The following is a 12,631-nucleotide window of genomic DNA, read 5'->3' on the forward strand; positions in this document are numbered from 1 at the left end:
GACTTGGTTTAGATTAGGCTAGTGTCCTTGTACAGCCCACACTGCCCTTTCTGTGGGGACTGTCCCAGCTGCAATCTTGCTGGTCAGCCTTGTCCCTCCTGGCTACATGGCAGTCCTCCTTCTGTATTCTCACTGCTGAGGCTGATTAGCTGTCATGATCAACCCCAGGATCCCCAACCACAATACCCTGCCCAGATGCTACATCTCCCTGAGCCTCTCACTTAGGGATGGCTTAGCAAATAGCCCCACCTTAGGCTGTTGATTGCTCCAGCTGTGTATTAGGCCTGCCCAGCCCCAGCAGCAGTAGCCTTTTGGGTCTTACAGAAACAGACCCGTAAGACAACCTGTAAGAGTCGAGCTATGTTGTCACTGATCCTGAGGGCACTCTGGAGTATCCCTCTCAAAGCCTAGAGAAGACCTTGACTGTGTTTTATATGCCTCCAAGAGATCTGGGTTTTAGAGGATGGATTCCTTATATCCAAGACTTTGCCCAGCATCTTGAGAGCAAAGCTGTGATAAAGGCCAAGGTGGTTTGACTTCAGTAATCTTGCCTAAAGGTTCTGAGTCCTTGACAATATACATTCAAGAGGAACTCCTTGTCCTGTTTCAATTCTGTGATATAAGAGATATAGTGTGTTTCACTGTGGCGTTCTTGAATCAAAATGCAAGAGGCTGTGGAAATGTCAGTCAATAGTCAACATCTCACCTCCATAGAATACATAGATCACATGACCCTCACAATATTTTTAGGTAACTAACATGAATTTTATTTTTAAATTTTATTTATTTATTTATTTTTTACAAGTAGGGGCTTACTCTGTCACCCAGGCTGGAGTGCAGTGGCAGGATTCATAGCTCACTACAGCCTCATACTCCTGGGCTCAAGTGATCCTCCTACCTCAGCCTCCCAAGTAGCTAGGACCACAGACGTTCATCACATACCCAGCTAATTTTTTTATTTTTTGTGGAGATGAAGTCTTGCTATGTTGCCCAGACTGGTCTTGAACTCCTGGCCTCAAGAAATCCTCCCTCCTTGGCCTCCCAAAGTGCTGAGGTTACAGGCATGGGCCACCACACCTGGCCAGAATTTTAGTATCATGAACAGCTCTGACCTTGGAAAGCTTGGATGAGAAGATTGATTTTTCCCTCTGTCACATTTGTAGCAATAACTGTCAAAACAGGACAAAATTTGATCAAATATATGTAACACAGCTTAGTACATTAGTAGTCCATTGGACAGGTCTGGCCTGGGGGCTAATGTCATTGGTTGAGGAAACATTAGCTCTTTCGTACTTATACTCATCTGTGGAGAGTAGAACAGGGTTGGTACTATCCTTTACATTCACTTGTCATCCCATAGTGGGGAAAAATCGAAGGTTAGCATATAGCATCCTGCAGAATTCTATTTAACTTTCTTCTCAGTGGAATGTGGGCATGGTTCTTTCAACCCAACTTCATGCTGGAGAGCTGGGCAAGTGCTCTATCACTTCATCTAATTGAGAATATGGACAAGACTTTTCAGAGATGTCACCAACCCGAAATCACGTAAGGACCCCAGATGTATGACCTGAGTATTGATCCAAGCCTTCTATTTGCAATTCCACTATTAGAATTAAGGAAGCAGGTGTTACCCTCTGATACAACAAGCTCTTTTCAAAGTAGAACAAAATAGAGGTGTGTCCTAGCACTGTCTTTTAAAATATGTTTCTCAATACATTGGAATCATTTGATAACCACATGGCTTTTTATGCCCTGATAATGCAGCCATTTTATTCATGTAATGCAAGAGTAACATCTGAAAGTGATTGAACTTATTGCCCAATTACTGGAATAAAGAACATACATCTTCATTCAAACTCAAGTGCTTACCTTTGGCTAAGGAATATGGGCATCAACAAGATAATCCTCTTCTTGGCCCTGATCTTGGGAGCTTTCCAGGTTCTTCTGGTTCTTCTCCACTTGGAGGTGGCATTTGATCCTGACCTGTGCTGTTCTGAGGAGCTGCAGTTTTCTTAACATGCCAGTTTTGTCTAGATGGTGAAAACATACAGCTCTGGACTTCACTGAAAGCAAAGGATGGCAATTCTGTGGACTTCTGTCTGAAACATTATTTCCATTTTACTACTGTTTAATACCTTTCAAAAGCTTGCTAGGGAACAGCAGTGATTTTGGAGAATATGTAGAAGGGGAAGGCACTCTGTTCCCCTAGAACAGGGATTGGGGTAAGGGACCTCTCTGCTATGTGCACCACTGCTATAGGGGCCAGCGTGGCCACTGGGAGAGGATTGTCCCCTCAAGTCTGCTGTGGGAGGGAAAAATTACCAGGAACCACTGTTCTAGGTTCTCAAACAGTGCTTCTAGATTGTAAAATATATTTTAATTAATAAAAAAAAAATTTGTAAGAAATTCAAGCATTATGGTAAAGTGCCCTGGATAGTGCCTGGCGTGTGTTGAGTGCTGCCTAAGTGCCTGCTGTGTATTTATAGCAGTGTGCTTGGGCCATATTGCACTGGTCTCCATAGAATTGCTTTGGTTTTTGGCCCATATTATCCATTAGCCTCTGAACCATCACACAAAAGCATTGAGTTCTGCTGGGCTCTGTTTACTGTCAGGATGTCGTCATGGATGTTGTTTATCCCATTACACAAAGTCTCTCTGTGAAAACAAGAGAAGTTTCTCCCTTGCCCAGGAATAGTTATGCTTCCCCAAGGCAATCAATTTCATTTTATCCTACTAATCTGGGTGCTTTTAACTGATCGTGCTTCTCTTTTTTCATTGGCTGCTAGAGTGGATTCAGACTTTTGATTCACTTCTAGTATGTGTTATGGTCTCTATGGCATGCATTTTGTTTATTAACTGACCTTCAACTTACTTTCTTATCCTTATTTTTGTTTGTTTGTCAATTGGTAAAAATAGCTGCCCCTCTGGGTGATTGTATGGGCAGACTATTATAACAAAGAACATCGATTTAAATAAGGCATAGTTGGTGTGGTGTTTGCTGGAGTCTTGTGGAAGGAATCTTCCCTTTGGTCTTCCTTCGCTTCCTGCTGGAGAAGTGGCAGCCACCAGTGCTAGGCAGCTCCATGCTGATTTTGGCACTGGGGTTCCACGCGCAAAGCTTCATGAGGCTGCCTTGGTCCATTTCTATTCTCTGTCCACTGAAAATCACCATCATGTGAGTTCTTTGACAGAGAAGAATTTGATCTGTTACTAACAATTATTTTCCTTTCTTTTCTTCCCGGGTTCTGAGAAAATGTAGGTTATAATATGTCCTTGGATGCTAGTCAGAGAGTTTGACCGTGTAAGAACTGGAATATTAATTAATGTAACAATAATAAACTGCTGGCAACAAAGAAGTCATTTGCAATTGTTAAGGCCCCCTGTCTGTGGCATGAAATAGCTTCCATAACAATGAACAAGACACAGACTCCAGAGAGGCCGGAGTAGCAGGCCATGAATGGTGTGGCCGCAGGTGTGGTGTTTGCCATCTGGATGTGCCTGGCACAGCTGCCCTGGGAGGTGGCCGCTGGGCTTGTCCTCCCACTGCACCCTCCGCACTACTCACTGGCAAGATACTAGGGTTTGCATGCAGAATGCTTGGTCCCCATTTCTGTCCTAGGCCTGGGCATGGCTCTGTCACCTGCCCTCACTTAGGCAGTTCATTGGGAAAGGGTGGGATGTGGGGAGGAAGGAGGTGCCCTTTCTCATGGAGGGAAGTGGGAAAGCCCATTCTAAAAGCTGAGATGTGGGCAAATGGGCTCAGGACAAGGTGAGCCAATGCTGGGCCTTTCTGACTCACCCCCTTTTGCACAAACGTGACTTTCCTCTTGGGTGGTGGACACCTCATGAATACTGGAGCAATGGTTTCACTAGACCAGCTCAGATCATCATGATAGCCACTTCCCATTTAGCAATAAGAGTTTTTCCAGACTGCCAAGCATCTGAATGGCTATGACAGGGCAGCCTGGTTTCAGCCTTCCATTTGGCATGGAGGAAGGGGCATTGGTGGTATTGGGGCCAAGTCAGTGCCATTAGTGACTCCTTCCCTCCTCTTTGCCCACAACCAGGTCAGACACACCCTAGAAAGTGACAGCTCCTGTTTCTACTTAGGGCATTTGATAAGATTCTACCTCTCCTCTATCATTTCACATCTTCTCCCTTTCCTGTCTTCTGTAGTTTCTGGCTCCTCTCCATTTCCTGTGTTTTCTCCCTGAGATACCTCTGACTGTTAGTTAGCTTTTTCTGTAGTTGTTCCATCTTAGCTTGCTTCTCTCGGCTCTAGCACTACGGAAACATGACTTGGCCACCTGGCTGCCAAAGCCCTTGTTGGGGGGTGAGGGGAGGATTGGGGTGGGAAGAGACACGTCAGTAGATGAAGGGCCTTGCAGTTTGCACACCCCCCCCCCATCTTCCATGCTCACTGTGATGTTCAGGTTGAACCACCATGCAGCAAGGTGTGCCTTGGCCTTGGAGAAGCCTGGTGTGGAAGTTAGGAGATGCCAAGATCTGGACATGAGCTGTTCCCACATAGTTCCTTGGTGAATGGTACCAGCTCTCTGGTCTCCTCAAAGAGCAGACCCTCATTGTTGCCAAGCTGCTAGAGGCTGTGACTCCAGCTGAACCAGACCCAGCAAGTCCAGTCAAGTCGAGCACTGCTGGGTCTGGAGCTCCACCGAGGCCCTCCTGGCCAGAGGTGAGGTCATCCGGGGGGTGGTTGTGCCAACTTCCAGGGCACACCTTTCGATGGCATGTGGTCTGGTCCTCCTCGTGGTAGTTTTGAAATCTTGTTTCCTGTTTTTGGTGGGTGATTTTGTACATATAATCAGTGAAACTGTCCTCACAAATTGCATACGTTGCATGTTCCATTTGGAAGTTGGTAAGATGTTTTTCCAATCCTTTAAGTGTATTCTTTTTTCTCCTCCCTTTAGTCCCAGGTAAATCACCACGGTGCTGCTAGCAATGAAACCTACCAGGAACGCCTGGCACGTCTAGAAGGAGATAAGGAGTCCCTCATATTACAGGTGGGTCCTTTTTGGTGGGAATCAGCGTGTCCTGTTACCTTCAACTCTGTAGCTTCCCTTAAGTGGGAGGGAGCACATGAGCTTTTCTCGGTTGGGATTTTTCTGCTCCCAAAGTGTATGGTTTTGTGCTGGTTTTTTGGGTTTTTTTTTTTTTTTTTTGTCTTTAATTTTCTTTTCTTTTTAAATGCTCTTTTGCCAGAATCCCCAAAGTGTATGGGTTTAAAAAAACACTTTTCCTGAAATAAAGAAGAAAGTAACTGGGGGCACAGTTTAACTCTGGACTTGGTTTTTGGGGCTGTGAATTCATTTATTTCTCATGTACTACCAAGTACCTGCCTCTATGCACGGGAAGCCCTGTGGTCAGGCTGACTGCCAGGCACTAAGAATGAACAAAATGGGCCCTGTCCTCCAGGAGCCCTTGAGTCATGTCACTAACGAAACAAAGCTGTTCATGATACAGGCCTGAGGGTGAACGCTAGTGGGATCAAGTCCAAATTGTCTGAAGCTGGATCTAGACTGATCACTTTCATGCCAGATCTCCCGGAGCTGGTGACATGGGCTAAGCCTTTGATGGCTCTCTTCCTTTGAAGAGAGAACTCCAAAACTTTTCATGGAGAAAGATAGCCAAAGGAACATTTTCACTTCTGGAAGCTTGTGTTCCCTGATATAAAGCTGGGCGTTCTCACAAGAAGGCAGCCATTGCTGAAGCAGGAGCTCTCTGTTGTGTTAGCTCTCAAAAGTATAAACTGATGTAGCAAACGTTTACTCAAAGTCTGGTATGCATCAGATACTAATTAACAGTTTGAAAAATATGAAGACTAATATCCTAGTTCCAGCTCCTTAAAAGTTTAAAGGACGATGTATAAGACTGGTAGTGGAATTGAGGTGGGTATCAGGGGTGGGGGCTGTCTGGCCACCAGGCTGTGGGCTTTAGCTTGGAGCAGTAGGGTTGTAAGGCAGCAGTACGGTTTTTTTTTTTTTCTTTTTATCTTATTTGTTTTATTTTATCAACATAAGAATAATAAATGATTCTAGAGACTTTCAAAATTATAAAAGAATTTAAAGAAATAGGTTAACAATTTGTTTTGTTTCTAGTGTTTGTTTTCCTTCTGCCCTGCCTCTATTTTAAATGATTGAGCTCATACCAAATATACAATTTGGCATTCTAGTTTTGTTTTTTTCTTCACTCCATTGATTTGTTCATTATAAAATAATTGAGTAGCCATGACTTGCGGAATGCTAGTTTTAGACACTGGGTATGCAGCAGTGAACAAAACAGACGAAGTCCCTGTTCTTGTGGATCTTCTGTGTGTGAGAGAGAACAATAAACCAATACATAAAATATCTCAGGCAGTGGTAAGTACCATGGAAAAAAAATAAAGCAGAATGAGGATTGTGTAGATAGGGAAGATCTCCCTGGTAGGAGGGATCTAGGGAGGGAGCTGGCAGATACCTGAAGAAGCGCATTCCAGGTGGAGGAGGTGGTCAGTCCAGCCCACACACTGAGGCAAGAGTGTGCTTGGTGTGTGGGAAGAACAGTAAGGGGCCATTGTGGCTGGAGTTGGTGCCTGTGAGGAAGGGTGGTGGGAGCCGCCTTCAGAGAAGTGGCAGGGGCCAGATTGTATACCACATTGTAGAGCAGATGTTTAAGGGATGTGTAATTTGAAACTCCATCCCAATGACATGATTAATGAAAGAGTATCCAAGTTAGTTAGAATTTTGCAGCAAACAGTATGAAATTGTAAACGTTTGAACCAGGACCCTCATGGTTGAAATAACACATGCTTATTTAGAGAGGATTACAATTTAATAAAGAAGTCCTGTGTAATAATGTTCTCTTTTACATTCGTGGTTTCTTAAAATTCTGAATTCTTGAATAAAATCCCTATTTTAAATAATCCTAACACAATTGGGAAGTTACTTGCCAGTAAAGTCAGAAGTCGACCCCCAGCAGTTTCTATTCCACCAGTAGCTTACGGGCAGATGCTAGGAGTTGCTCTTATGTGATCCCTCCTGTTCCTCAGTGGACTCACGGAGCTGGTTAGATGGATCCTCAGCAGGATAAAGCCGCTTGCTTCCTTCACACAACTGCTCGGCCAGACTGACCTAATTGGAGATCTTGGCCCAGAATGTTTTTCTGTCCCTGCTCTACTTGTAGAAGAGCAAGGCAAATCGCATGTAACAAAATACTTTGTTTCTAGGATTAGTTAAAAACAAAACCAAAATCTTTTATAACTTCATTATAATGTAACACTTTAATGCAAGTATTGTTGTCTTTTTTTTTTTTTTTTACGTCTGTATCTCCCAGTGCCTGAAATTATGCCTAGCATGTAGTTTAAGGGCTTGAAAATATTTGTTTTTATTGAACAAAGGTCACATTTTAGGTTCCTTTATGTTTTGTCCCAATTTTCTATACCCCTCCATTCATAATAGTTAAGAGTCAGCATTGAGGTTCGTAAGCCCCTGCTGCAGCCCAGTCTGTATATCTTCAGTCTGTCGTGCACCTGATGAGCTGTAGAATGCGGGAGACCAACAGCACATGGCCCCTGGGTGTGGTGTAGACCATATAAATGTTAATCCTCATAATAAGATTAACCAGAAAACATCCTTCCCAAGCAGAAGCTCTGGATCCCAGGGAGCAAAACCCACCTCCCCAAATCCTACCTTTTTGAAAGTGGAGTTAGCTGTTGGAAAGGCCAGTGCTGATAGTATTGGGCCATAAGGATTAAAAAACAAATCCCAACAAAGGTTTGTGTGTAAGATGGACAGAAGAAGACCATTTTTGGATTAAAAGTGCAATGTTAGCACATCACGCATCAACTCCAGGAATATAGTTCAATAATTCATCATTTGGATCATAAAAATGGAAAGCTTAAAGTAGCTGTATTAATTTAGATTGGTTCCTTTTTAAACAGGAGCTTTATAATTCATAAGGTTTATTTAAACACTCGTAAGCAAATTCACATTAACTCTTTCATGTTCCATCTATCATTCCATTACAGACTGAGAAATAATTTAGGATAATCTATATGTAAATGGGAATGACTCTAACCAAAAGGGTCTAAGGCATCTCAAGTTACCAACCATCGATTTCTTTACTTTTGGGAGGCCACTCATTCTCTTTCTCTTCCTGCTTTGAGCCATCTCTTAAGAAAGGAAAAGGATCCTGGGGCAGTTTGCTAATAGAGAAGGCCATGAAAACCCTACTTAGTATGCATTTGGGGCATAATTTAATTGCTTTAAATGATGCATTATAAATGAGTTTTTATTACTGATAATTAATGTCTTTTCAGTAGAGATTCTCGGGGTTCTTCAAAAAGATGAATTTTTTCCCCCTGTCATTGTATATACAATGTGGCTTCTCTATATTTATGATTTAGAGTCATGTTTTGGCCTGTGAAGCACAGAAACCTTTTTGGAGCCAAGTTTTGTCAATGCTAATACATGCCCTTTTACATCCCACATTCCTTAATTGCTTCAAAAGCCTCACCTGATAGGTGAGCGGGCCTCACACCCTTATGAGAGAGGTAAGGTCATTGGCTGGTTTCCATGGAAGTTTGGATTGCTCTTCCCCATGAGGTGGCGGAAGCCGGGCAAGCCAGCTGAGATGTGCCTTAAGGTAGGGGCTGTCCTACAGGAGACACAAGGAGCAGGAGTCCAGCCCAGAGGCAGCTCTTGTGGCTGCTGAGTGTTTTTCTCTTGAGTCTCTCGTAGAGCAGGAAACGTGATGCATGTCATTCAGGCAGGGGCCAAGACTCCCTGGTAAGGTAAGACTCTGACTGGAGCTGCCCTTGACCAGGAAACTTCCCCCACCCACTACCCAGCAAAAAGTAAAGCTATTCCTCCCATGGTGGAGTCCATGGTGGGGTCTCATGGCTCACCTATGCGGGGAGACTTTCCTGCCTCTCCAGCACTGCTTTATTTTCTGCAACAGGTGAGTGTCCTCACAGATCAAGTGGAAGCCCAAGGAGAGAAGATTCGGGACCTGGAAGTATGTCTGGAAGGACATCAGGTGAAACTCAATGCTGCTGAGGAGATGCTTCAACAGGTGAGGGCGGTGGGGCTGAGGGCCCTTGGGTTCTGAAGCAGCCCAAGTGCTGAAGTCCCTTTGTGTGCCCAGGCCACAGCTTCCACTGCTTACTCTCCCGTCCTGCCTGGAGCTGGGCTTGGCCCTCAGTGCATAATGTTGATACAGCAGGTGAAACCAGCCTGAACACTGAGAGTGGCAGAGGGGGCAGGGCGGAGAAGGGCTGGGCTGAGAACCTGTTGAGAACTTGTTGAGCTGGTTAGACAGATTCCCAGGCAGCACTTTCTCCAGGCCTGGTGTGGTCAGGGAGCCCTCATCTTGTCACAGGAACCACAGTTTGACTGCCTGGCATCTGGGGCTTTAGAAAGTCAGTTCTCAGTTTATTCTGCGCCCGTTTCCCACCTTGCTCTGCACCCTCCTGCTCTGTGTAGTTTTCTTTGATAAAAGTTATTAGATAATATTTTCATTTAATAGACATCAAAATCAAATTATTTACCTGCTCCCCTACCATTCAAATAATGTCTTCTCCTTGTTTCCTTTTGGTCCTTGTTGTTATGTTTACATGTAATTTACAAAGCCATTGTCACACCAGAGGTGCAATTTAGTCCTCAGATTTTGTATGCTTACCATGATATAGTGACTTTTTTCCATCTTTAAGTTTTACTCTGTAGTCATCTTTACTATCACTTATCATAGATTATTTTGGCCAAGTATTATAATTGACTTAATCATTCTTTTACCCCTGAATAGTTTTACTGTATTACAAGTAATGAGCTGCAATGTTTAGGAAGAAGGGGTCTTTTCAGAACTGTTGAGAAGTTAATTAGATTTTTAAATAAAATCTATTAATATGACATATCTAATTAACAGATTTTCCTAATTTAATTTGTTTTTGCATTTTAAGTTATTTTGAAAATTAAACTATGACTAAAATTTGTGTGCGTGTGTATGCCTTATAAGTTCCTGGTATAGCCCTTGGCACATAAAAGATGCTCACCAATTATTTAAAGAGTGAAAGTCCCTTAAAATAAGTGGATTCAATTAGATGACTGCTTATAATCTTTCTCCCAGAGTACTAACTTTTTTTTTTATTGTCATGATCAGCATAAGATTTAGATTGTTTCTTGACAGCATAGTAATAATTAAAGGCTTTGCATTTTACTTTTAGTCTTAGGGTAAACATCTTAGTTCTGGTGTTTGTTTTGTTTGAGTGCATTTGAAGAACTTTTTTACAAAGTATTTTTATACATATGTCTTCAGAAAAACTAGTTGCAACAGCTCAGGAGCTGTTTGTTATCATTTCATTGCTGATTAATAAGTTACTACGCTGTTGGCTTAGTTTGATTTCCCATTTAGATTGTATGCCATTTCTCTTACTCATAATAATCTCTGAAAATCTGAGTAGCAGTAGTAGTTGAGTCTTTTTTCTTCCCCCTTTCAAGTTGAGTCTTTCTTTTGAAGATTCAGGAAAGAAAATATTCTGATAGAAAAAATCTCAGATGGTAAGAAAGCATTTTCATAAAAGGTGCATAACACAGCCCACTGGACTGTATTTTCAAGTCTGCACAAGGTGTCGTTTTGAGGTGGGAACGATACGGGAGGAAGGTGATGGAGTGTTGTGTAAACAGTCCAGAGAGAGACCAAGAAAATTTGAATGTGGCAGGGAACGTGTCAGAAAAATGTCAGAAGGTTGATGTTTCAGGAAGGTAGTCGCTGGCAAGTAACCACATAATGAGAGGTCAGAGAATGGCTGCATTGTAGTGCCTGAGTCATCTGCAGCCGCCTCGGCCTCTCCCCTGGGACTGCTCTCCACACCTCTCCATGGCAGTGTGTCTGCTCCAGTGTCAGAGTCTGTGCCAAGGAGATGTTGGTGCCCAGCACCACCTGGGGAGAGGCTGTCTTGTCCCTGTGGGCATTATCCCATGGATGGCATTGTAGACTTTTTAAAAAGTCTTAACCTCAGTTACCCTTTTTATCCTATTTGTTCTAAATCCTCTTTCCTTTTATGCTACCAGTGTGGTATCAGGCTTGTGGTGCCATGTGCCACAGAGGTGGATGTCCAGACCTGTATATTTTAGAGTATGGTAGCTCTTTATTTGCCACTTCTGGATTTCAAAGGTCTTCATGAACTTGATCAAGTTCTTTTTATGCCCATAGCTTTCCCCGTGTTCTCTCAGTCTTTCAAGGGTAAAATGATAAGAGTGTGGAATAATCCCTTCTTGACACATTGTGAGTTCAGGTCATAGGATACATTTGAGCCTCAGCTCTCACTCACGTGTTTGCTGGGCTTGATGGTACTAGAACTTGAAATCTTTGAGTTCCCAGCTCCAAATCCCCAGTCGAATGTTCAGCCGCACATGCTGCTGCTCTCCTGAAACCTGCCTGTTGCTGTCTGTAAAGACAGTTGATGGTGGCCCCACAGTGCTGACGCAATGCCGTCTACGGCTTGGGGTGTGTATGTGTCCTGCGAACTGGGGGCAGGCAAACACTTGCCGGATTTGCCTGAGATATCCTGGGCTGCAGGGCTCTTGGCTTCTGCTGATGGGAGCAAGAATGACCCATGGCCTGGAGGCAGAGCATGGAGGCAAACAATTGCCTCTCTCTGCCGGCCTCCAAGACTGGTCCTGCCCTGAGCCAAGCCTGGCCTCCTGCTCAAAGGCCTTGGGAGGCTGAAGAAGAACCTTTCACTGTCTCAGCATGGGGCCTTCTGACTGCCTGTGGACGAGGTGCTTCCCCTGGGAGTGCCGCTCCCGATCACCCTGTGCACTGAATCCACCCTGGCTGCTGCTGCGGCTGCTGCCCACCTCCAGTTGACTGCCCACGTAGGTAGGCCTGGTAATGCTCGCTATTCCCATTTCCACAAGAAGCTGGAAATCCGAATTTAAAGATTTAAATATGTCTGTTTTTAAAATATTGGCAGCTTATTTAAATTTAAAAAATGCTGCATGAATGATACAATACATGCCTATAGGTCAAGCCTGACCTGCAGGCCTCCAGTCTGCTAGATTTTGCCCCTCCGCTGGCTAGAATAGCAGGAGGGAGGACTTAAGGAAACCCAGATCCAGTGAGCACAGCCTAAGCGCTGTGCTTAGATAGGCTGCAAGAACTAGAGCTGTCTCTCCCCACAGCCATTCTCCTGACTAATGTTAGCCTCCCTCTAGGAGCCCAAGGGGGAGCAGTTAGTCCCTCACCCAATTTATAAGCCATGGACCCCTCAGCCTGGCCTGGCCCCATCCCTGCTCAGTGCTGCTCTCCCAGCTCCCGTCTGTTTTTGTCCACACATGAACTCATCCAGCCTCCAGGAAGAGAGAGCATGAGGACCTCTCCTGGGGCAGACAGGCACACCAGGACCAAACAGAACCAGCACAGGGGCAGGTGCACACAGGCAGAACCTAGATTGTGAACACATTCGAGGGCAACATAATAGTTCTTGTCTGTAGCCCTCTGCAGGATGCAGGGTGGGGAGGGGACACTGACGAGCATCTCTCAGGACTGCCTATGGAAGCACCTACCCAGATATGGTCTCGGAGCATGTCTGGATTGCCCAGGAAACTTTCCCCATTAAGAAGAGACGTTTCTCAAA

The 12,631-nt window shown here is 44.2% G+C and overlaps 1 protein-coding gene across 2 annotated transcripts in view; it reads left to right on the plus strand.

Moving 5' to 3' along the window:
- Nucleotides 1-12,631, plus strand: part of PPFIBP2 (PPFIA binding protein 2) — a 134,089-nt gene that overhangs the window by 68,812 nt on the left and 52,646 nt on the right. Inside the window, exons 4-5 of one of the 2 annotated variants that reach the window (XM_069471128.1) lie at nt 4,929-5,021; nt 8,956-9,069. In XM_069471128.1, coding sequence (XP_069327229.1) covers nt 4,929-5,021; nt 8,956-9,069 — 207 coding nt within the window. Of the gene's footprint in view, nt 1-4,928; nt 5,022-8,752; nt 8,789-8,955; nt 9,070-12,631 lie in introns of those variants that run through there. The other variant, XM_069471129.1, reaches the window with a different exon arrangement.

Source organism: Eulemur rufifrons, chromosome 6 (genome assembly GCF_041146395.1).
Source record: "Eulemur rufifrons isolate Redbay chromosome 6, OSU_ERuf_1, whole genome shotgun sequence".
In the NCBI taxonomy this organism is placed as follows: domain Eukaryota; kingdom Metazoa; phylum Chordata; class Mammalia; order Primates; family Lemuridae; genus Eulemur; species Eulemur rufifrons.